This window comes from Calliphora vicina, chromosome 1 (assembly GCF_958450345.1).
Source record: "Calliphora vicina chromosome 1, idCalVici1.1, whole genome shotgun sequence".
Lineage (NCBI taxonomy): Eukaryota > Metazoa > Arthropoda > Insecta > Diptera > Calliphoridae > Calliphora > Calliphora vicina.
This window is the reverse complement of record NC_088780.1, coordinates 110,998,859-111,025,384: the sequence shown is the minus strand read 5'-3', so window position 1 is coordinate 111,025,384 and position 26,526 is coordinate 110,998,859. Positions and strand designations below refer to the sequence as shown.

General features: G+C 28.1%; 3 protein-coding genes across 3 annotated transcripts; all 3 read right to left on the bottom strand.

The window, feature by feature from the left end:
* Positions 1 to 5,914: 5,914 nt before the first annotated feature.
* On the bottom strand, positions 5,915 to 26,090 carry LOC135952104 (uncharacterized). The gene is made up of 4 exons (XM_065501905.1): positions 25,970 to 26,090; positions 25,834 to 25,878; positions 9,179 to 9,267; positions 5,915 to 6,329 (listed from the first exon to the last, which is right to left on the bottom strand). The coding sequence occupies exons 1-4, from the start codon at positions 26,042 to 26,044 to the stop codon at positions 5,915 to 5,917; spliced, it is 624 nt and encodes a 207-aa protein (XP_065357977.1). The 5' UTR covers positions 26,045 to 26,090.
* On the bottom strand, positions 9,850 to 10,538 carry LOC135963598 (sarcocystatin-A-like). The gene is made up of 3 exons (XM_065515521.1): positions 10,386 to 10,538; positions 10,183 to 10,316; positions 9,850 to 10,106 (listed from the first exon to the last, which is right to left on the bottom strand). Exons 1-3 carry the CDS (start codon positions 10,461 to 10,463, stop codon positions 9,908 to 9,910), a joined length of 411 nt encoding a protein of 136 aa, XP_065371593.1. The 5' UTR covers positions 10,464 to 10,538; the 3' UTR covers positions 9,850 to 9,907.
* Positions 16,041 to 21,730, bottom strand: LOC135948906 (uncharacterized). Its single transcript, XM_065498358.1, has 4 exons — positions 21,490 to 21,730; positions 21,210 to 21,405; positions 17,601 to 17,815; positions 16,041 to 16,333 (listed from the first exon to the last, which is right to left on the bottom strand). Exons 1-4 carry the CDS (start codon positions 21,657 to 21,659, stop codon positions 16,135 to 16,137), a joined length of 780 nt encoding a protein of 259 aa, XP_065354430.1. The 5' UTR covers positions 21,660 to 21,730; the 3' UTR covers positions 16,041 to 16,134.
* Positions 26,091 to 26,526: the final 436 nt, after the last annotated feature.

Sequence of the window (26,526 nt, the reverse complement as noted above, 5' to 3'; positions counted from 1 at the left end):
TATATACAGAAGACATGGCGATCTGGCCATAATTGGTTATAGCTCAAAATTTTAAAAGAAAACTGTGTAGAGCATCATATGGTCCAGCTTGACCGACTACACTTTCTTACTTATTTTTGTTTGCTTTTTTATCAAAATCGAATACAGAAGAAATTTGTGAATAAAGTAGCAATAAACAAATATGGCAACTCCGTGACGAGGTATTATTCTCTTTCAGTCTAGTTAACCCCATTCATAAGTATCCGATAGGGGTAAGTTTTTGTTTATGATAAGTTAAACTGGTCAGAATATTTTGTTTTAACAGTGGGACAAAATAAATAAACATTTCCGGTTTAATTGTTATTGCAAAGAAATGAAAGAATAAATTCAATTGAGAATTAATTCACTTGTATTTTTAATTCAGCTTGAACTTTTGGAATGTATCATTCAAATTATATAATTCGGCTTTAATTATTAGAATTTTCCATTCGTTAAAACCATTCACGGTAAATAATTCCTTAGCTTCATTCATAAGGCTGTACATTGAATAGAATTAATTCACAACAGAATTCATTCTTATAAGGAATGAATTCACTTGAATAATCATTCTATTTTTTTAATTCCTTCTATTACAAATTGAATGGTTGTAAAAAGTTTTAATTCAATTTGTAATAGTTTAATATTAAAATCCATATACATTTGGCAAACACGAAATATACATATATACAATATTCTAAATTGAATATTTCAATTTTTGTAATTAGAGCGAAAATCATAAAATATTCATAATAACAATTTAAACCCATTTGTTGGGATATACATATATGGGGGATTTCACGTCAAGTGAACCATCTTTTAAAATCGATGTCTTCCGATCGGGAGAAATAACTATGTAAACTATTTGGGACACATTTTGCTAAGAACAATAGGTAATAAGTTACATGGATGAGAAAAATCACATGTTTGGCCAAAATGTCAAATTTTGACCCCCTCTAACTCCAAGAGTTCTTGACCGATCTTGTTGAAAAATTGTGTCTGAATTACTATCTAATAGGTCAAACCTTTGTGGAAATTTTATCCCGATCGGAAGACATCGATTTTAAAAGTTGGTTCACTTGCCATGAAATCCCCCATATATTAACATATTTATTTGTCATAATATCATTATATCTTATCATTTGTGAACTTTTACTAATTTAAGTTGGCACGGTGCAAATCTATTATAACAAAACTGCCAAGAAAAAATTAAATAAAAAATATTGTTCAATAATTTCTATTTAAATAAAAAAAATAAAAAAAATGAGCGAATGTGATTTTTCCTCCGACAACTCAATTTAAGATGTAAATTATGACACCCCTAAAGAAAAAAATTGTGCCATAACGGCATCAGTTTTGTATCCCGATGTCAAATTATGTTGGGTTAAAACACCAAACCCCGAAAGCATCAAAACAAAAATTGAACTGCAACAATAATAAAATAAATTAATTGCAAAAAACTGTTATTCAGTGTTTTTGTTTAATCCAAATCTCCCTTAACATATACAGTGGTGGCCACCAATTTAAGACAAATACTTGAATTTTTTTCATCAACTGAATTTTAAGTGCGATAGAGCCAAAATAAAAGGACCTCTAAGGGTATGAAATTTATTATTAATGTTTCTAGTTTCTGAAAAATGTTTGGAAAAATCGGTAAAACATATATGGACAAAGATATGTGGAAATACGTTGACCCACCTCAGCGAACATCCGCTGTTAATAACATGATATGACCGAAACTAATGGAACTAAAAATACGAAATTTGGTCCGAATATTTTATAATAATAAAAATATAATGATATAAATGTGAGAAAATATGTTTACTTAAAAAAAAGTTGTAGAAAAATTTTATGTGTTCGTGGTGAATATGTATGAATTGACACAGTCGAATAAAACACACTTGTGTGTTAAAACAGTCCTCATGCATACATATAAAAGAAAATAAATTTTAAATATTGAAAATTATCAAAATTATAAAATGTGTTCGTTTCACAATATTTTTTACAAGTTTTTTTAAAACATACATCCCAATTATGAATAAAAAATTCCGCGGGAGTTTGTTCCCCGGGAGTTTTTTCCCATTGAATTTTAATAGGAAAAATGAGAAAAGGGAAAAAAGTCCCGGGGAATTTTTATTCATAATTGGGCTGATAGTAAAATAAAAAATATTTTGTTTTGTTTAATGTTCCAATTTTAATTTCTTTTAATTTTTTTTCGGCATAACAAAATTGTGTTTTTAAAACACATGGGGGGCGTATGATTTATATTTGGATTATGAAATTTGACAAATTTTTAATTAGAAATTCATAAATTTGACTTTTATTTAAAAATTCTAATATGTAATTACTTTCATACTACTAATTACTCAACTGTAAGTAAGTGACAAGTGCTAAACACATGTCGCTAAACCGGAACAACATATTTAAACTTAATCACTCAGTGAGTGTGCGCTTTGCATACTCAATGAGTGCATATTTAGCAAGACAAATACAAAACAATATACAAAAAAAAAATATTTTTATTCTCTCTCAATCTCTTTTTGACTGGTTTTGCTTATTTTATTTTGTTTGCTCTTTTTCTCCTAATAACTCACTAATAGTAGTTTATTTGTGTAGTACTGGCATATTAAATACTCCAAACAACAACAAAAAAAAAAACATCAAGAAATTGTGTATGGGAATTAGGTGGTTCGAGTATTATCAATTCTTGACAAGATTCATTAAAGAAACTGAAACATCTAAAGTGGGGTAAGGTCAATTTTAAACGTACACACAGTGTCGGTCAAAAGATATTGGACAAAAATTCCTTCTATACTATTTCTATAGGGAAAACTAATTTGCTTGTTTCTTAAAACAAAGCAATCTGAATTAAATGCATGTTTTTTTTTTTTGCTATACGTAATTTATCAGTTTTAGAACATTTAAAGTATTTCGACATCGATTAGTTTGCCGTTAAGAGTATATTTTTGCATTTATTTTTTACAGCTTTTTTACTTTTTTTGAGCATATTTGTCGTTGTTAGAGCATATTAAGCGGTTTTTTATATGTATTTTTCTTTTTGGCATTCTTATTAGAAGAACATTAGAATTTTTCAATTTCAATGCGACAGTTCTTTAAAATGGCTGGAACGAAATATTACACAATACATATAATAAAATATTATTAATGAGAAATTAGCCAAAAAAATATTTTGTATGGCAAATTCGACGATCAGCAACATAAATAAATATGTATATTTTGACCGATACTGTACATGTTATAGGCGTGAGAGTGTGAGCTGTGCATGATAGTAGGTTTTGCATGCGAAACAAAATGAGAATGAAACATGTAAATATTAGATAATAGAGAGTGAAGCAGAGTGTGGTATTGTTATTCAACTATGTAAATAAATCAACTAAATAAAATTGTAGAAAAAATTTGAATGAGAAATTTTCATATTCACATTTAACATGCTGTTGTTTTTGATTTTTCAATTTAAACAAGATTTGCCGTTAAAGTTTTGCGAAACACTTCAATCGCACTTTTCTGTATTAGTTAATTGAATTTATTTTAACGACAGGGTGCCACAACTGTACGAATAAAATAATATTGTTATACAGTGGATTTGAAACATGTTATGGAATAATCGTTTTAACGTATGATGAGTATAACACTACTGTTAAAATAAGACACATGACAATTACATCAAAATAAATACGGTAAATTTAACTGTACTATATAAAAATCTAAGATTGTTCTGATCAGTTAATAATTGGTATTGAATATGTTATTAAACGAGCTGAACCGTCACAAATTAATTTTTAAATTTTGTGAAGATAATATTAAGTGAAATTTTTATGCATTTTAAAGATTATCTACAGGACAATATACTTGTTTAAGAATAACAAATCCATCGAAAGACAACCCAGCAAAAAATATTTTGGATTTGGAAGCAATAAATATGATTACTGCATCTTCTACTGCTACATTAATTGCATCCTAAAATTATTGCCTTACAAAAATGATTTTGGAAGGCATACATTAAGCTATTCGTATAGGTGGTAAAGAACTTAGAAAAAATCAGCGCTTCTTGTTAGGCAATCACTGGGTCTGTAAGATTTTATTGCTTCTCAGCAGCTCTAAAATCTACAGTGCACAATTGTTGTTAAAGCTGTAAAATATGCTTATTTTGGATTCCTTATGCAGAGCCTCTACGCGAGGAATTAAATATAAAAATCATGTAATCTTTCATGCGAAGTGGTAGCAGTATACAAGTGCTCTCTGCCTTACAAACCTGCTTCAGAGGAAGCACCATTTTTTGCTGGGAATGTAGTTGCAAGACTCTACAGTTCGGTCTAAACTGAAATCTGAAATAGCAGGTTGTAGTGCAAATCGTATCGCCAATTGGGTAAGAAATATAATTGTGATCAAAATGCAATTATAAAACATTTAGAATCGATGGGAGTCCAGAAAAAGAAGAAGAAAACGGCACCATTTACCACTGAAAGACAACAAAAGGTTATTAAATGCAGGCTACGCTAGTTCTCTAGAAATTAATTTTCTTGCTCATCAGAGTACAAATGTTTGAAGGCATCCAAAATATTATTTTGAGTCTTCCAGTCACAAAGCACATGAAAGAGCTAAATTTATTCGTAAGACAAAGTTTCCAGGAAAAGTTTTGTTGTGGTTAATCATAAGAGAAAGTAGCATCAGCGAACCAGTTTTTTTTTAAGGTGGTTTAGCTGTAAATGACCAAGTTTATAATGAAAAATGTGTGCAAGCACTTAGCAATTTTATCGAAAAATATCACAGAAAAGATAGAATAGTTTTTTGGATTTGGCTTCCTTACATTACGTGAAGTCCTCAATAGCGAACTTGAAGAATAAAAAATTTAATTTATGTCAAAGGAAATGAACGCCCCAAATGTTCCACAATTGTGACCCATTGAATTTTTTTGGGCAAATTTAAAAATAACAGTATGTATACGAAGACGGCAACAGAGCCAAAAATATTGATTCCTTAGTTTTAAAAATAAAAAAGGAGCTAAAAACCATAAATACATAGGGTATTCAGATATCAATGATTGAACTACCGAATAAACTTAACATATAAACATAAAAACTAATTATAATTGAACTTAAAATGATTTTTTTTAATGTGTTTTTTTTAATGTGTTTTTTTTTTGTCAATTGCATAATTGTTCGTATTTTATTCACCATACGTTATTTGAAACAGTATTTTATTGGTACTTTTTTTTCCAGTTCATTAAAAACTTATGATCTTATTGCTCAAATCAGACAAAATTAAAAATATGTAAAGAGCTCAAGGGTTAGGACTAATGTTTTATATAAATCCGAATATTTAATGTTGAAAATTGATTACATATCGCACTGGTTCCTCTAAAGAGAATTAGCATGAAATCTAAGTACAGTACAGATCATTTTCTCTGCTCTTTCGCCAAAAAAAATACAGTTGTATCCGTAGAATAAACGCATAGAACATTTTTCCGTAAACAAATGTTCGGTACAAATTAAATATGTCAAACGAAACCAATGTCGGCTTAAAGTTAAAAGGACTCTTCATATTACAATATCTGCTTGGGAACAACACATCTTCTATAAAAATATATTTAAATTGAAGAAGAAAAATATCAAAACACACAAACACATCTAAATAAAAAACTTTTTACTAAAATTCTACATTTATTAAAAATACATTTACATGTGTATTGTATATTTTATGAGTAAATATATAAATAAAAGAATACAATATGGCTTTCACTAAAAATCTAAAATATGTACTATAGAAAACTTGTTTCCGTATAACTAAAGCATCAACATCATCACTATCACTACCATACTCTTCAACAAAGTATCCTGTGCACGAAAAATTTCTCTTTAACCGTCATCTGGTATTCATTTCATTCATTTGCCACCTCAGTGCTGCGTTGCTGGGCCGACTGTCGCTGTTGTTCGTTCGCACCATCATCGTCATCATCAGAATCCTCTGCATCATTGTCAGCATTGGAGGCAACCTGTTCGGTATCTGTTGTTGTCACCATTGTTGTTTCCTCCCCATCAAAATCTTCCTTTTCAAGCAGTTGCACATCACTGCCATCATCACAAATACGCAAATCTTTGCGTTGTAACAGAGGACGCGGTGTAATCGGCAGAAATGTATTGCAAATAGTTTTAATCAATTCACATTCATTTTGACGATGATACAAAGCAAAAACACAATTCTGTATGATGTCGTGTTGTGTGTTGTCAATGTATTTGAAATGAATATTCAACTCTTCCTCAGCATCGCCGTATGACAAACGCAAACCGTAGATGCTTGAATAGGGATACGAATTGAAAAAGATAATGAATGCAAATATATGTATGTATGTGTATTTGAGTGAATGTTTGAATGTACATGATTGACTATCCTTAAGGAAAATAATAGAATTTGATTGTATTTGTTTCAGATGGTTATTTAAATAATGTTGATCATATAATAGTGAATATTTCGTATAATTTTTTAAGAATTGTGAAGAATTTAAATTTTATAATGTTATTGTTAAATGTAGCATTAATTAGACAAATCTTTCAATTTGGTGAAATAAATATATAACACCTAAGTGCCAAATATAAATAAATTCGTGCTTAGGTTGTACATAATATGGATAGTGAGACCCAGGATAAACTTTGAACTGCTTGCTTCCAAATTGGATAATGTGATTTTTGTGCTTGTAAGATATTTCCAAGTGTTAAGATCAATTCAGGGTCTAGCCTACTGTGCTACAATATTGTATGGCGAAATAAAAACTTCTAACATACAAATCACACGACCTAATTTCATGGTGATCGGTCCATAATTGGTCATAGCTCACATATAAGGCCCAATTTATTGATAAAATTTAAAAAGAAAAATGTTTTTGCTCATTTATTTGGTGTAGGGTATTATAGAGTCGGGCTTGACCGACCATACTTTCTTATTTGTTTTTGCTTCAATTTGTTATTATAACTCCGAAACTACTGAGCCGATTAAAACGCAATATGGGCATTTCCACCGAAAAGTCCAGCCAGACCGAACAATTAAAAGTTAATCAATTCAAATCAAATTTCGCTCCAAATAAGTTTTATATATACGGTAATATCATGGCACCTAATTTTATGATGAACGGTACATAATTAGTCATAGCTCCCATATAAGGTCCGCTTCCGAAAATCATTTTAAAGAGCATAAATCTCTTAAAAATGTTGGTATTTACATAAAATTCAACACAAATATGTTTTATATAGACATAAATTACGCAACTAAATTTCATGGCGTTCGGTCCATAATTGATAACAGCTCCCATATAATGCCAACTTCCAAGAATCATTTACGAAAATAAAAAAAAAATGTTTCGCAGTGTGGGGCAGTGTTGCCATTTTATAAATGAAGAAAAGAGTCAAGTGTAAACTAAAAAAGGGTAAAAAAATTACGAAAAAAGAGCAAAAAGCGCCAAGAGAAAATAAGTAAAATTTTAACAAAAAATTTTAAAATTTATTTTTTCGCTTGTAAATAACACATTCAAAACGGGTAAAAATTGGCACTGACAACAAGGATAAAAAGCAAAAAACTTAAATATAAAAAGCAGGTTTAAATTCTTAATTAAATTATTTATTTTATTTTAACAAAACCTTTAAATAAAATAACAATTCAATAAAAAAACAAAATAAGGATAACTTTTTATAGAAAAACTATTTCATTTTCAAAAACATCTTTTTAATAATCATCAACGGGCCACAAAACGATTTTAATGAAATACCCACTCGTAATCGAAATAAATTTCAAACGCAATCATTATAATTTTCTATACATTTTATACGACATCAAATAAGAGAATACCAAAAATTAAAAAACGCACGTTCGAATAAGTATTCGATCGTGTTCGACTGCGATAATTAGCCCCCAGATTTTTTATAAATTTGCTTTGTTACAAAATCACATGGTTTTAACAAAAAGCACCAAAAGCGCCACAAAATATGGAAAAAGCGTCAAAAAATACCCTTTTTTAAAAAAGGATATTTGGAAAAAATAAAAGGGTAACGAGACCAAAAAAGCGTCATAAAATACCCGAAAAGCGTCAAAAAGGGCAACACTGGTGCAGGGTATTATATGGTCATGCTTAACCGACCATACTTTCTTACTTGTTTTCTTTTACTTATTTCATAACCAATAAATATATGAAATGGAAATTCAAGTAACAAAACGTCACGTCAGATACTAAGGCTAACAAATAAATAACTAGAAAAGATTTTTAAATTTTATAATTTGAAAAATAAATTTATATTATTCCAAATCCTACTACAAAACGTTTTATACAAAAAGTCTTGTCCAATTCGCAGAGTTATGCAATTTTGTAATGCAAGTCGAACCGTACTTCTGGTAAAAAAAGAACTTCTTACAAATTTGACTTTTTCATTATTTCAACAGTTTTCGTACAACGCCATAATGGAAATGCCCATATATAAACGGATTAAAGGTTATGTAAATTTAAATTTTTCTAAGTTTATTTTAATAATATTGGACTAACCCTTTCATTAATTATGTGCAGAAACGTCTAACAAAATTTATAATTTTATTTAAAAAATTTTTATAAAAAAAATATCTCCATAGAATTGAAAAATTTTACCATTTTTGTACTTTGGTAGCCATAATGTATCAAATCTATGTATATAGTGATTATTCAAGCCTTTTTTCTGTTAACCTGTGTTATGGTAGATACGGTAACTGTCTTAATTTTAAATAGTTCATATATGATAATATATATATTTCATTAGTTAGTTTTTAATTCAAATTTCTCTTTAACTTTTTATTTGTATGATATCTTTAGCAATCCTAAAGCATATGTGAAAAGATTTCCTGATGGTCTGACTTAAACAAAAACCAATGGTGTCAAATCGTCAACAATATGATGCAAAATCGACAACAGATGGTGTCAAATCGGCAACGGTATGGTGTCATTTCTTCGTTGTCAAATTAACACCGTTCGTGTACGATTCGTGAACATACCGGATTGATTCACTGTTGATGTGGTAAATTTTTCGCTGGCTATATGTGCGTTTTTTATTCCGCTCTAGGTGTTAAATTACTAATCAAAAAACAGTAAACTAAATACAAAATTTATTAAAAATCAATACTGTGTACTTACGATACGGGTTCGCCAATAATTTTCATTTCAACTTCTTCATATTTACTTATCACATATTTTAACGTTTCATTAGCTTCCTCCTCAGACAACTACAATGAAAAAAGAAATGAAATACTTGTGTATTTATATTTGGAAATCAACAAAATAAGCTAAAACTTTCAAGATAATAAATGCATACAAATAAATTTCTTACTACTTAAGGTAAGGTTACACATGACAAATATTTTGACGAATAAGACGTAACCACTAAATAAAATACATTTTAATTCTTTTATTTATTTCAAAAACTTATTTTACTTACATAGGTTGATTCAAAACAAAAAAATTAGTTTTATTTTATTTGATGCTGTTTGATCTTATAAAACACTTGTAAGATCAAACACTTTAAACAAATTTGTGCTAAAAAAAAGTGGTTACGCTTTTTTGAGCAAATATTTGCCATGTGTGACCCTACCTTTAGTAACATTGAACTATACACATAAATCAGAAACTCGATTCAAAGCACGGTTACCTCCCTATGCCTTCCTCTAAGACTGCTGGCATAATTATTTTCATAAATTTTCTTGACATCAAAATATAAAGCAAAAACTCATAAATTTAAAAATGGAGATAACTTTTTCCCGCAATAAAACGCTTCAACCCTTTTCATTAAATTAAAATAAGTTAAGGAATTATTTAGCAATAAAAACAATTTTATTTCAAATAATAAATATCGCATTGAATCTTAATTTAAGGACTGTGTTTTTTCACCAATTTTTCTTCACCTTTACACTCGAAAGTCACTTCGATGCCGTTTTCTAGCCAGGGCTGAGACCAGATAGTTACATCACAGTTTTTCGTTTTTTCATCGCTGTCAATGAAATCAGCATTGATACGATACTTGGAGCCAGAAACAATTTGTGTTGTAGCTGAATGAATTTTCTCCAATCTATTAAATAATTAAAATAATCATCAAAATCAAAACAAAATCATCATTTAATTAAACAAGTTCTCTAACAACTTACCTTAAATGGGGTCCATCACCAGCTGCTAATTTTTCTAAAGAAAGTTGCAAAGCTTTTTCAGCATCGTTGCTGGCAGCAACATCTAATTTGCGTATACCACCGCGTACTTTAAGGGGGCCGATTTCGACAGCTTTCTAAAATAGATTGTTTATTACAAAAATATACATATTTATGTACTTATATATTTACAAAAAATTTCCTACCTCATCTGCTGGTCGGGCAGTGGTGCTGGAGATCCCACCAACCATCGCTAAGAATAAACAAATTAAGAATTTATTCATTTTTTTTCTGAAATATTTGTTGTTTTGTTCTATTCTTCTTTAAATGTTAGACGAGACTGCTTAAAGTTGTGCCACTGGTTGCATTTTATAGTCAGTCACTTGTTTTTATGGCATCACACACAGAGTGATGCGGTTGTTTTTATTTTTTTAAATTTATTTTTAATTATTAACCTTTTTGTTGTTTTCTTTTTCGAATTTTATGCCACATTAATCATTTAAATGCGTAAAAATTAACTTAAAAGTAGGTTTTATCGCAACTTTATTAAGATGTTAGGGATATTAGATGCAACTATACTTGTCATATTCAGTAAATTTTATAATTTTCAAAATTAAATTTAGTTGTAATAGCGTAGATGTGTTGATGGAACATCATATACTTTTTAGCTAATATAAAAACATTATAGATCCAGTTTTAACATTTTAATTATTATTTAGTTAATCTTTTAATATATAAACCGGCTTTAAATAAACGACTGTATTTATAGCCTACACAATAACTAAGGGTAGCCAGTATGAAATTATTGAATTTTTCAAGACAATTTAAAAACGACATAAATAAGATAACAGTAGATTAGACAACTTAGATTGCATTGAAAAGGAACTCTTTTCATTAATATGTACATATTTCTAAGACATACATTTTTAAAACTACTATGAGGCTATAGGACTGTCGCATTGTAGCTTGGTATCCGTAATCTTAATCCAAATTAGCTAACAATAGAACACAAATTCTAAATAAATAGAACAAGTTAAAATCTTTTATTTGAATATTCAAACTTGTTCTATTTATTTAGAATTTGTGTTCTATTGTTAGCTAATTTGGATTAAGATTACGGATACCAAGCTACAATGAGACAGTCCTATAGCCGGTTGATAGTAGTTTTAAAAATGTATGTCTTAGAAATTGTTTTAATCCGAACAAACAAAAAATCGAATAGATTGGATACCCTAATATTTAGATTTTGAAGATGTTATCAAAAATTGTGTAACTTTAACCCATTCACCGCCGGAGCCTTAGATAATTGTTTTTCAATATTTGGAATTTTTAAATAATATAAAGAAAGAAACAAAGATATCTATATAAGCATGCGAACCTATATAGCGTGGCACTCACGTAAAAGGCTTTATACCCATTCATTTCTTCGATTCTCTAATTTGTCTAGGCAACTTCTGCAATAGTTCCTACATTCTGATATCGCACTCGTTCAACAATACTGTATTAACTCAAAATTTTAAAATGTTCAGTAGAGGCAAAAAACTGTTTGTGATTACATTTTAAGAAAATCCGAATACATCATAGTAAGCAAATTACATTTGAAAATATATTTTTTTTTTTCATTAAATTAAATTCATTTATTTGCAATCTATTTTACAAGAAATATTAAGCAAAACTTATAATAAATAAATAACAATAACTTATTTATTAAGCTCCAGTGAGCTTAATAAAAGAAGAAAAAAATACATGATTAATATATTAATTAACTAACTTCTAAAAGGTAGATCAAGAACATGGTATCTCTTAAGCCTTCGTATCTCATCACTATCGTCTAAAAGTGTGATAGCCAACAAATTTGAATGATAACTAAGTCTTTCTAAATATCTTTCACTAAAACTATTTATATCTTCCTTTTGAAAATATATTTACATTGTTTTTCTTTAAAATTTTTGCAATTATAGCAAAATAAATCTATTTTTTGAGTTACTACCATTTTTCTGCACCTTCTCGATATTTTTTTTTTTGTATTATTTTATCAACAAAACAGTATCAACTCAAAATACAACCAAATTTAAATAAAACAATTTGATTATTTTTAATAATCAAATTCAAAATAATTCATTTTTTTATGAAAATATACGATGTATTTCTATTTAAATTTTTGTATTAACTCAAAATAATACTTTTTTGTTGATACAAGGTAGTCACTAATTATCACGAAAATGGTCTCAAATGTGGTTTTCAAGATGAAAGATTAATCGGAATACGTTGAAATTTTTACAGTAGATAGATATTGATGTTGTTAGTTGATTTCTTGCAAAAAGTGAATTTTTAAAAATTTTGAGTTAATATAGTATTGTTGAACGAGTGCGATATATGCATAGCTGTAAATTGTGAATATTTTTATTCAAAATATTTCCAAAAACTTAATTATTTTTGAATTTTAGTTATATATGAAAAAATAAATTTATATTGAAATCATTCTATATTATTCAAAATAGGATACTAATTAAAATATATCTATTTAGAATATAAATCATTAAATATTATTTGATTTCATTAGAATACGATATTAAATTAATTATACTTAAAAGTTTTGAATAAAAATTTATAAAATTATAATAATATTATTAGTATTTTAGTAACAATAAGTTGTATTTTATTTGTTATGTAATGAATAGATTTTAAAATATTCTAATCAATATGATATCATATAATTATTTTCAAATTGTATTTTTATAGTAAAAATTAAATATTAATTTAGTTTATTCAACTAGATATGAATAAAATATTATTTTACTTATTCGAAAATTTGTTGATAGATTTTATTCAAAGCAATTTTCTTTGAATAAATTTATTTCTCCAAAAAAAGAAAAATATTTAAATAATCAACCAAAAATGTTGGAATACTTTTTTATTCATAGAAATTTTCTTTGAATAATTTTATTTGTGAAAATAAAGTCAAATATTTTAACAACAAATTTTTTAAAAATTTTATAAAAAAATATTTTTGTTTGTGAAAATGAGCTCGGACGATAAAGATTTTTCTTCCGAGGATTATGAAAAAGATCCTTAGTTTGCTATAAATAAACAAAAGCAATGCTCAAAAATAATTCAACGATATTTTGAACGTCTAATTTCGCTTGCAGGGTTATTAAATAGCCCTAGGAGGAATGCCATGTAAGACGATCATTTTGAACAACTAGTTACTTTAAAAGCAGTTTTTAAAAATAATTCATGAATTTTGTTCTTCACAATTGAAATTAATAATAAACCTCCAATTGAAACCATTAATCTGTGTCCATATTCTAGAGATAATCAATGATTTTTTTAAGTAGAAATTTATAACCGATTATGGCCAATAGGCTAGGTTGTTGAAAATAAATAATAATAATAAAAAAAAACTAGGGTTCCAATTTCCCGGAATTTTTCCATTCCCAAACTAAGAAAAAACAAGTTAAATCTGAAAAAAATTTGTAATTCGTTTCGAAAATAACTTTTTCAACTCAGAATGCAATCAGAAGACATTTTACATCAGTATTATTGTGAAATAAAAATATCCTTTAACATTTATTAGAATTATTTCTATTCAGTAATTTTTGGAAAAATTAATTTATTTGTTTCAAATTTGTGAGAAATAAAAATATTTCTAAAGTTTTATTAGAATTATTTCTATTCAATCATTTTTTGTTTGAATAATTTTATTTTTTTGTGTTTTGTTTGAATAAATATTCCAAAGAAATTAGTTGATTTTATTTGTATCTAAATGAAATAAATTTAAATTTTATTCAACTTTGTTTTATTTGAATATATAAAATTTTACTATTTTCTAAAAAAATATCAATATAATTTAATTAAACTACTATAAAATGATTTTATTTATAATTTATTTGGTTTTAAAAGATATAAATATGCATAAATTTAATTGTAAATATTATTAATAAATTAGACAAATACTATATTTAACTAATAAATAATTTGGAAAATAAATATTTGTAATTGGAAACAAAAACTAAAATAATATAAAAAATATTTATATTTTGTATTTTATTCACAAGTAACAGCTATGGATATATGTAACTGCAGCTGTTCGAATTCTTGTCGAGTTTGTAACCCAAGAGTGTCTTGGACCTTGGATAATTTCTTGGTATTGTACAAGTGGTAATCGTAGAACTCTTGAGTTCCATCTCTTTTAAAGCGCATTCATCAATCATATTCGATACCGCAATCAAGGGAAATGAAAATATGAATTTGAATCATACTAACTTTACCAGGGCCAGATAATAAATGCAATTCAGAAAACATTTCGAACTTATTAAGTTGGAGTTGAGAACATTGATTAACATAAGGCAGTCCACAGACATACTTCTCACCTCTTTATTGATGACATAAACATCCTCTTGAAAGACAAGGTGTTGATATTGATTAATCTGAGATAAAGCCTAAGGTAAAATTCAGCAGAGCAAATCCTTGAGCCTACTCCGAAGGACAGAGATTATGGCTCAGTTATCTGTTTTCGTTAATCTAATCCAAAGGTTCTTATTAAATTCGGCGCCTATACTATATAATGCTGGCTGTCCGCTGACAACTTTTTGTAGCATGGTGCCGTGATCTTTGAGTATTGGAACCGCCTTAACTAATATTCACTTAATGTAAACGTCTCCAAATTGGTCTGAGCAGTAGAAGTAGATGTGAAGACAGTGTTTAGAAAACAGGCTACTGTCTGTACCTTGTTGAGAATGAACAGTTCTGTTTTAGTGTACAGGGGTCTTTACGTTTACTCGAGAGCTTAGAGTCCAAAATTGCGCCAATCGGTCTTAGCCTAATTCGGGGATTTGCTATGTTCTAGTAAAAAGTAGCAATTCGGTCATTGCCGGGTTAACCTGCAGGCTTGGTCCACGATAGAGTTAAGCTAATGGCTACTCCATGAGATCACTTATAGTTTAATGTAATTAACCTTTAATAATGAACACAACGTCATCAGCATATCTTGGTGGCCATTCTACTGAGCTTGAAATGTATTATATTCACGATAACACTTCACAAAATTGGAAATACATATAACTCTTCCTTGCGTCGTGCTTCTAGGCAAAACAATCCATGAACAGACTAGAATGGCCCTTCCTTTCAACATATTCCCCGATAAAAAATTCAGTTTTTTGACTGAAATTATAATGCCTACATAATATACATATTTTTGTTGGTTGGAAGGTTTAATACGTACTATAAGCTATATACAGTAGGGATATAACTTTTGACATATTTTTTGGAAATATGCAAATTGGCATAGCATAGTCGAATAGAGCATTAAAAATATGAAAAACCACGGTATTATTTCTTCGCGGTTGTTAAAAAAGTTCACGCAACAAACGCAATAAAGTTTTTCATTCAAGATTTTCAATTATTTTGAAAAACAATATATTATACTTCAATAATAACTGCGGACATACTTCAAAATATAATTTTTAAATAGGGAAGTATCCCTCACACTTGCAAAAAAAATATGAAATTATTTGTATAATTTTTCAGAGAAAAAAAATTTGGTTTATTTTAGAAATTGGTGTTGGTGCGTGATGTTTTTGATTCCAAATGACCTAAAAAAATGATTTTCATTATTTATACAACATTGGCCATCAATTGGTGGTATGCCAAAAATTTCGCCAAAATTAGTTATATACCTAATATACAGGTTAGCAATAAATCGAATTTTTATAATCGAGGAAATTCACTTAAAATTAGGCACTGTCCCCTAAAACATTTAAAACTATCATCCTCCGTAGTACCTACACCACACGTTGGAAGCAATGAATTTCATCGAGTATAAATATTTCTAAATATTTTATTGATAATGCATATGTAGATTATTTCTGTTTTAAACAACATTCAGTCTTTATTTTTAGAACAACTAAAATTTACATAATTTCTTGCATTTCAGCTTCCTTATTAAATGGAAAATTATGAACCATGTCGCCTAGTGATCTTTTCTTCGCCAGGACATTCAAAATTTACTTCGGTGCCATTGGGCATCCAGGGCTGGGACCAGATTGTTATTCTACAAGTTTTCGACTGCTGTTTGTTGTCAATCAAGTCGGCATTTATAACGTGTTTGATACCAGCTACAACTTGTGTGGTGGCTGTATTGACTTTAACTAGTCTTTAATAAACAACAACAAAAATGTAGTAATTAAATTATATGTCATAATTAATGCTTTATTTATTCAATCATATTTTTAAAAGAAACGTTTAAATTTATTTGTTTAAAAGTGTAACATGAGATAATAAGCCAAACATTATCAGCAGGGAAACCGGAAATATGCTCTAAAAAAAGCGTTTTAGGCGCTTTAAATATGCAGTAAAAACTTTAAAATATGCTCTTAAAATTTAAAAAATATGCTCTTAAAAAAACAAACTTTTACATAATTTTTAACCAAAAAAAATTTACTTAAATTTTCAAATAAAATCGTTGTCTATTGGATCTGAAAACATTTTTATACATAGAAAATGTTCTTTCGATATCAACTGATGTTACAGGAGCAAATTTAAAAGACAATATTTCTTTAACACTTGGAACGGTTAAGTTTGAATTAGAACTAAAATTTGATATTTAGATGGAGCTATTATTAAAATAGTGCTTATTTTATATTAAAACAAGTAAGATAGCTATATTCGGCTGTGCCGAATCTTATATACCCTTCACCTAATTATACTTCAAAATAAAAAATTTAAATATTTTTAGGTGAACAAAATTTTTTTTTCAGTTTTTTAATTTTTTGGAAAAAAAAATTTTTTTTTTTAGTTTTGGATAAAAAAAATTTCCGAATTGTTATTTTAAATTTAAAAAAAAAAATTTCTGTTTTTAAATTTTTTTTTGGTGAAAAGCCATCTATTTTTCAATTTTGAATTTTAAACAAAAGAAGTAAAAACCTGTAACACAATAGTAAGACAAAATTTGTTTTTGATAAACTCAAAATATGCTGTTAAACAGTAAAATATGCTCTAAAAACGCAAAATATGACATAAATATGCTCTTAAAACAAATATATGCAAAAATATGTATTTAAGGGTAAAATATGCAAAAATATGCACTAACAAATCGATGCCAAAATTCTTAAATAGTTCTGAAACGTGTAAATATCTTATCCATGTGCTCATTAGACTCACCAGAAAAAACATGCATTTGCATATTTTGGTTTCCCTGATTATCAGTATGAAAAGAAACCTTTTAACATTATTATCTCATGTTGAGAAATGTTGCCAGTTAAGAGGCGTCAATATACACATTTATATTTATTAGTTCAAATCTATAATACATAATATTATAGTAAAATTAGTTTTAATTATGAATCAAAAACTAAATTTAAACACAAAATTTATGAACAACTTTTAATTCGAAAATAAACAATTCTCATTCATTTGATTACCTATAGTATGGACCTTCTTCGGCGGCCAATTTACCTAGGGAAAAGTTCAGTGTACCCTCAGCATCCTTCAGTTTATTGCCCGTTAGACGTGTAACACAACCGGGACAACCGGGACGGGCACTTACCACAGCTAGCGTGGTTAAACACAAAATTAAAACGATTTTCATTATCTTAGCGAACAAAGACCAGGATGAATGATATTTTCGTTTTGAATTTCAAATGCCGACTGATAAGAATTGCATACAAAATTTCTTATTTTTATGCACAACACATGCTGTTCTTTGGCATGAGATCTGTCTCAGTTTCTCTCTATGACAGACAATAACAAATATATTTAGTACAGATAAGTTTCGTTATCAGTAATTTGTATTAAATGATGCTCAATAATTTTAATCAATAACACAATTAAATGATGTTGCTAATAAAATTGTATAAAAGTTTTGAGTATTTACGCTACTTTAAAGGAATGTGTTAAATGATTGCTTCCAGCTTTGCAAAACTGTTAGCTAGGCTTTATCTAATCCTTAATCTGATTTAAGAAATATGCTTTGTATTCATTTTTGGCACACATGAGTTCCTAGACTATAACTCTCGCTGTTATTATAATTTAAAGAACTTTTTGTGTAGGGAAACCTATTAGATTTTCATTAAAAAGTTTTGAATCCAAACAACACATGCAGTTTCATAACATGAACTCAGTTGTACTCTCTCTTATGAAAGAAATAATGAATTGCAGATAAGAAATGTATGTTAAATGGCACTCAAATACAGATTGTAATTAATAGGAAAATATTAATAGATGTTGATAATAAAATTTTAATTACCTCTAGAGTACTCCAATCAACATAGGTTGAATGATCAGCCTCATTAGGGGATTTATTAGATGACAACAATAGCATATTATTTTGACTAATATTGACAAATATTTTTATACCCATCACCAAAAAGATGAAGGGTATATTGATTTTGTAATTCCGTTTGTAACATATCGAAATATTGGTCGTAGGACCAAAAAGTATATATGTATATTATGGGATCTTATAAAATTCTAAGCCGATTTAGACGAAGATACGATAGGACCAAAATGTAATGACTTAGGGGAATGGATGAAATTTACTCAAATATTCTTAGGTGATGAGAAATGGACCAAAATGTGAGATAAAAAATATCCAAAAAATATTTTGGTATTTTTCAAAAATGTTTTTCTACCATGCAATTTTGCCCATGTTGTTCCTATGATAAAAGACCAGGCTCTTTTGAAAATGGCAAGAATCGGTCCATGACTTCTTTCAGTCCCCATATAAATTTCTTCCCGGAATATGGCTCTATGGTACATAAATGCCTATAGAATACCACTATCCATACAAAATTCAGGAAAAAAAGTTCCATGTAAAAGAAATCACAAAACGATTTTCTGTCCATATTTGACCATAGCCTCCATATAAAGTCCACTTCTGAAAATCACTTAAATAAGCATAAATGCCTTATCAGTTCAGTAAAATTCGACCGAGGAAGCTGTGTTTATTGAATTTTAATTTTCTTATACTGTAAGTGACATTGACAACAGTACAACAGTATTATGCGATCCACACGTTCATAAATTAATGAGGTTTACTGTGAGGATGCCGGCAACAAGTGTCTTAATTTCATTATACACTATCGTAGTATCGTTAGAACAGTAAAACTCAATTCCAATTGCGACGATGCTCCATTACGTGCATGCAAAATGGACTTTGAAGGATCGGAAAATAAAAAGGGTATAAAACTATACTATGCAATACTAAGCAATCGGGAGCGGATGGCGTTCTAGATTGAGAACATATCTCCCGCTAATTCTTTCGAACTCATTCTAATGTATGTAAAGATAAATTCTAATTTAACTAGCACAGACAAAAACCAATTTTTTTAATTTTTTTTTTTTTTTTGTAATTTAAAGTTAGTTGGCTGAGTCACAAGACTCTCAAATTGCAAGGTTTGTCCCTAGTCGACCTATATTTTCATATAGGAAGCTGCAACGCTTAAACCTTGTTATTAAAATTAAGAGTGATAATGGTTGATGCTTTCAGTTTTGAATGGTACTCCACCAGATTAACTATATGAGTTTTAAATGGTACTCCAGCAGTTCACGATTTGAGTTTCAAATGGTACTCCACCAGTATTTAAAAGACACGCGGTTGGTGCAAACGACGAGGGTGCTCGGGTTATTCGGGATCGAAAATCCAACTCTATATTTGCTTGTTTGTTTTAAGTAGTAACTCACTACAAGCCAGCAGTCAAATATATTCGATATGATTAAGTTTTGACAAGACCAAACTCAATATTCCAGTACTAGAGCATGACTATATGCTAGTGAAATGAATGAAATGAAACCTGTTGTGGATATGATAAGGACTTTGTTAAGTTATTGATACCTCAGAAGAAGATGAAGATGAAAAACAGATTCCTTATTTTTATAGATTTCTTACCGATCTTCCAATGACCTGTTAATCCAGAAATATAAGTCTTATTATCAGAGACCGAAAATAACTCGTACATATGTACATACATATATCAAAATACCCAAATTGTGATTTATATTTTGTTAAAAAAGTAAATCCCTTAAAAAAACAGTTGTAAAACAAAATTGCAAAATTTGTTTTCAAATTTAAATTGTGAAATTAATAAATAGATTTTTTTTCCAAAATGTATGATTTTATACAATATGCATTTCTATTCAAAGCTTAATTTTAATTTCAAGTTTATTAACCAATGCTAATATGCATTTTCATGTATACTCTCTTGCCTTCTATAAAACGACACAAAATTAGAAATCTTTTTAAATCAAAACATCAATATGTTCAAGTATTAAAGTAAAATCATCCAGTCTCGCTTGATCGTTTGTTGCTTGATTTTGCACTTGAAGAAATGTTTAATGAATAATCATTACTTGTTTCTCTAAGTGCATCAGGTTGTTCTGATACCTTATTCTAATAATAGAATGACACAGTTTTTGTTCGACATGAGGCATTTATTTATAAGCTATTTCTATTGCCCCCAGATAAATCCAGTCGTATTGAATGCATTTATTTCTATTGCAAACAAGTGCGGTTTTTTAAATTTTTCCTTTTTGGATTTGGTATCATTTATGTACATAAATAAATAAAATTTTATACGATCGATTTATTTGTTAAAAAATTTACAGTTATGGTCCAGAATCAAAGTACTTAAATTTATCAACTTTCTGTACAATACTATGTACAAATATGTTTAAACTTCATACACATTTCATTAAATATTAATAAAGTAATGTAAAAATCATAGATTCAATTTATATTTATCTTTGAAACCCAATTATGTCAGAAATTTTAATATTATTTTACACATTGATACTCGTATTACAAAAAAAAAACAATCTAAAAAGATAACAGTAATTTGGAATACAACAGATAATAACATCAGTTTATAACAGTCTACATTTTATTTATATTAATTAAATAAAAAACACTTTAAACATATTAATTTCCAATAATTTAAACAAAACCACAATGATTTCATTTATAGATATTTATTGCAATAAGTCACATATGTATGTTGCTCCTAATATTAAAGTATGTATACACTTTTTCTTTAAGCACTATGTTTCTTAACCAATTTCTCTTCACCGGGACAATTGAATGTTACTTCAATGCCATTTTTCAACCAGGGTTGAGACCAAATCTCAATATCACAAGTTTTAATTTTCTCATCATTATCCATAAGATCAGCATTTATTACGTCTTTAGAACCAGAAACGACTTGTCTAGTGGCTGAGTTGATTTTAACCAGTCTTAAATCAAACAAAAAAAAACAGCAATTAGCCATGTTGTTGTTGTTTACAGCAAGAAAAAATATTTCAAATTTTAATAATTACTTGTAGACTGGTCCATCTCCAGCTGCCAATTTAGACAAGGATTTGCTAAGAACTTCTTCGGAATTTTTAAGATCATTACCCTTTACTTCTGTGGGACAACCAACACATGGGAATCCACCATGGGCAAAAGTGACCAAAGAAATTAGACACAAAATTAAAACGTATTTCATTGTAAGTAGACTTTCACCAAACTAATGTTCACTATAGCAAATACAAAATACAACTGACGAATGCTACAATAGTGAATCATACTTTTTATAATGTTTGTTAAGTCACTCGTATTTGAACTCACTATTTCTCTTTGCCTCTCTGTCGTGCTCTGGCAGAGATGATATTTGATTATTTATATTTTGTACCCAAACGTTTGCTAAAGGTGCCTTTAGACGATAAGACTTTACGTACGACTTTACAATGAGAAAATAAAATTAAAAACATGTTAGGAAAATCATTTGACTTTTACACGATCCGTATAAAGTTTGGGGGTAATATGATCTGTCAAAATGTGTGTGTAGAAGAGTACAAATGGGATAGAGAGAAAATATGAATAAAAATTTGGCTCTCTTCATTTTTTGAAATTGATCAAAAAACATGCAAGTCATATTAGTTCAATTTGTTGCATTTGTATGTAAATAAAACAAACAAAAAACACAAACAGCTGTTATCAGCTACTTTATACGAATCGTGTAAAAGTCAAATGATTTTCATAATATTTTTTTTTATCTTCGTAAATTCACAAGGTCTCTTATCATGTCATATTGTCACAATGGGCTAATATTTCACGACTCGGCACAATTTTACTTATAAATTGTATTCTAAAGTATTTTTATCTACATTTAAAAAATATGTTAAAATACAGTACCAATATATATAGTACTGATTTTATGTCACTTAACACATAAAAGTACCTCAAACCCCATCATTACTCTCTGCTAATTAAACATATAGAAGAGGCTACTAAGGCTGAGCGATTTAAAAAAATAATATAAATCTGTAAATATGTTATGTTTTATTTATTGATTATTTACAATTTTCATTTGCATGGTAAACCTGTTAAAAACACTCTAAACTATTTGAATGGGGTAAAAAGTGATTTAAAATAATTTGATTTAAATTTGCATAAAGCATTGTAACACCAAATGAAGTGTTACAAATATGTTTTTATTGCCAGATTACAGGCAATACGACATAGTTTTAATGTCCCTTCGGATTCCGATCTTCAGTTACGGTTCACGCTTGGTTGTAAAAAAAGTACAAGTTAATTTGTCCATATAACTTTAATTTTGAAAGGGCCGTATTTTCTTTAATATTTATTTTTGAAGATTTTTTAATTGGAACTTTCGCAATTGTCATCGAAAAGACATGGAGATAAATCTGACAAAATCGTCCAAATCGACCAAACCAGTAGAAGTAGGACAATTACTTAGCCTGGACCTCGATACAGAACTCCCTGTTAGAACAAAAACAATCTTTGTACAGATAATAGATTTAACCAAGAAAATCGAGATTCACATAAAGTCTTTTTGTAATATTTACTTACATAGTTCTAGTGATGTAAACATTCAGAAATAGAGACAACAAGTATTTCCTATTTCAAATACTTACAGTGTTAGAATATTACCTTTTAACTCATAAATATATTTGTTTACTATATTAATACAAAGTCAACAATTAATCTTACTAAACTGTTAATTATAGAGATATAAATACTTAAATAAATGCAAGTTTGTTAGCTTCCCTTCAGACACCAAATCAACAACGTTGATTAAAAATTACATTGCATTACATAATAACTAGCACTATTTCATTTACTAATATTTCAATTATAATTTCACTGTAGTACAGTGTTATTAAATAGCAATAGCAAAACAAATTATTTTTATCAGATTTACCAAATTTTGTATGGACATTTACATATGTATGTATCATAGAGCCATATTCCGGGAAGATATTTGTATGGGTTCTAGAGAAATTATGAAACGATTCTTGAAATTCTCTACACAAATTGTTCTTTTATAAAATTGCAAAAAAGTTTTGAAAAAAATCAACTTTTTGATGTTTGTCTTACATTTTGGTCCATATTTCTTGTTCTGCTTGGCCCATTATGAATACTAAATATTTCTGATCAAAAAAGAATATTTGGAGAAAATTTCACCCCTAAGTCCTTCTATGCCGGACGGACATAGATCGTCTTAGAATTTTATAAAGACTTATGTGGTTCTGTGATGAATATTTCTGGTGGGTATTGGGGATGCCAATCCCGAAACAAATTTTCATTCGGTTTTATATAGGTTCAATGTTCATATTTTTGTATATATATGGGCAATTCCATAGTGGAATAGATTTTACAAAAATAAGAGTATCTGAAAAATGATTTGAAAATAATAAAAAGTTCTTTCGAAACATTGTTGACCAAAATATCGAGCAATATCGAAATATTGAGGTACATGTAGAAATATGCGAAAATTTTCGAATCGTGAGAGGCGTTATTGTTTCTTTTAATTTCTTACACTAAACGAAATATTTTTCTTTACACTCCGTTATATTTAAATAAAAACAATCTTTTGGATAATTTTATAATAAATAAAATAATAAAACAATATATATATTCTGTAAATATATGTATACAAAAACTAAAAAAATTAATGGAAAATATACATTCGGTTTCAATAAACAATTTTATAATAGCAAATAAACAATCAGAGTCAAATTCATTTCATACTAATTGCTAATTCGGAACTTTGTTTTAACCGCAATTTTAGCCTAAATCATGCCAATTAAATTAAAAAATTAAATATAGTTTAATTATTATGCCAATAAAATGTTGTAATAAGCTCTAAATACTTACAATTAGTAATATTTTGGTGTTTTCTCATATTCTAATCATCTTGAAAAAAAGTTGAATTGCCCATATGCATTCAAAATATTTAAATTAAAACTGTTAATAACTTTCAGGGTTGACTGCCGTTACCGCTAAGCTGCCGTTACTAAAATAACTGCAATAATTTATATTAATCCATTAAAGTTTTCATTCTAATGTTTTACTCAAAAAACATTTTTATCAGAAATAGGATAATAAGTATTATTAGGGTTCCTTGCAGAAGGATATCTTGAAATTTATGTCCCTAATTTATGTATTTTCTTTTCATACAAATTAGTTAGTACTGTTGGGAAAAACATTCCAAAAATTTAAAATGGAATTTTAAAGATATTATAAGATCAAGTTTATTGGATACTAGCGGATACCCAGCGTGTGCTAATAAGCTGAAACATGGTATTTTCATTATTAACCCTTTAACACCTAAGACCGTCTAGAGAAGGTCTTCAGAAAATGCAATTTATTGTAAATTCGGATTTTTTTCACTATAACAACTAAAGAATTTTTATTCAGTATAAAAATACCTATCAACCGGCACCAGTTTGAACGGGCTCAATAAATAAGTTTGGCAGAAATAAGGTTCAATCTGAATTTTAGTGAAAAGAGTCAAAAAAAATATTTCTGATTTTGGTGAAAATTCAAATTTAAAAAAATGTAGTTTTAATTTGCTCTATTGACTCGGGAATTTTTTTGCTAGTAGCTAGTAGTTCAAGTTTAAACTAAATAAATGCCAAGCAAGAATCATCCACAAAATCGAGTAAATATTGTAAAAAATCTGATACACATAAGTTTTGAACTAAGTGTAACATCCACTTATGTTTTTGAAAATCAAAAAATTACTTTAAAGAATACCATTTCAAATCTTAATATAACATATAGGCTATTAAAATTAGGTTTTTTATCCTCTTTTAAGCAATTATTTTAAATAAAATTGATAATTTTTTAAATTAAATATAACATCTCTTTTATACTTTTTGTTTCGTTAAACCACTGACGCCGTCTATAGACGGTCTTTCTCTTTTTGCTCCTGGTGCTTTCCATGAGCATTTTTTTTTGGCAAATAGACTTCAAATTCGTGCTTATCAGCCCAAAAATATACTAGAATCAAAATTATTTTAGCATTATTATATGTATTTCAATTTCAGGTATTTAAGGGTTAACTGAATTAGCAAGAAAAATTATTCCCTAATGTTTAAATTAGTTATTTATTATTTTAAGGAAATGAAACAACAAAACTTTTGACCAAATATATAAAAAAAATTCTGTAATGATGAATTTCCAACTTTGTTGGTGCTATGTAATCTTAAATTACTCATATTTATCTAAATTTGATTATAGTTATTACACCCACAAATTTAGTATGTTTCTAATTTTATTCATAAATATTATAATTATTTTAATGAATATGTACCATTATTTAAAAAAATTAAAATTTATTTAAACAAAAACTTTGCATTTCATTTACTCACTTCAGTTAAGCATGATGCCGGTGATGTACCGATGCACAAAGCACTCTATAAAAATTACAAAATCAAGATAAATTTCAATTAACAAAAATAAACACACTTTAACAGCAGCAAAACCGCAGCACAAACTTTAACTTACAGCGCTGGGTAAAGGAGAAACTATAATACCGAACGTGACAAAGATAATTAAACATTTTAATTTTAATAAATACATTATGTTTAACAAAAATATAAAAGGGAAAATGGAAACAATATGTTGACACCACTAATACAGTTTCAGAACTAAAAGTGAAATTATTGTAGTTTCATGAAATAACAACTGGAGAGGAAATTTAGAGTTCTATTAAATATTCCAGTTGAAAAAAATTTATTGTACATAAATATGAATTGTAAAAAACCCATAGAATTCAACTCAACGGAAGGAGATTAATAGTTGTTCATGAAGACTTTAGGTTCTGCCCTAAAATATAAAATATTGTTAACACAAGAGGCCTTAATGCCATTTAAAATATAATATCAAAAGTTGAAAGAATAACCAGTTTTGCAAGTTCTTCAATTTTAAATAAAAGTAAGATACAGTTTAAAAATTAATGTCTGTCAAATATTTTCAAATTATTCCCCTCATATTATTATCATTTAAGTATGATACTTGCAACTATAGGGTATACGAAAAGCAAACGAAGAAAACAAAGAAAA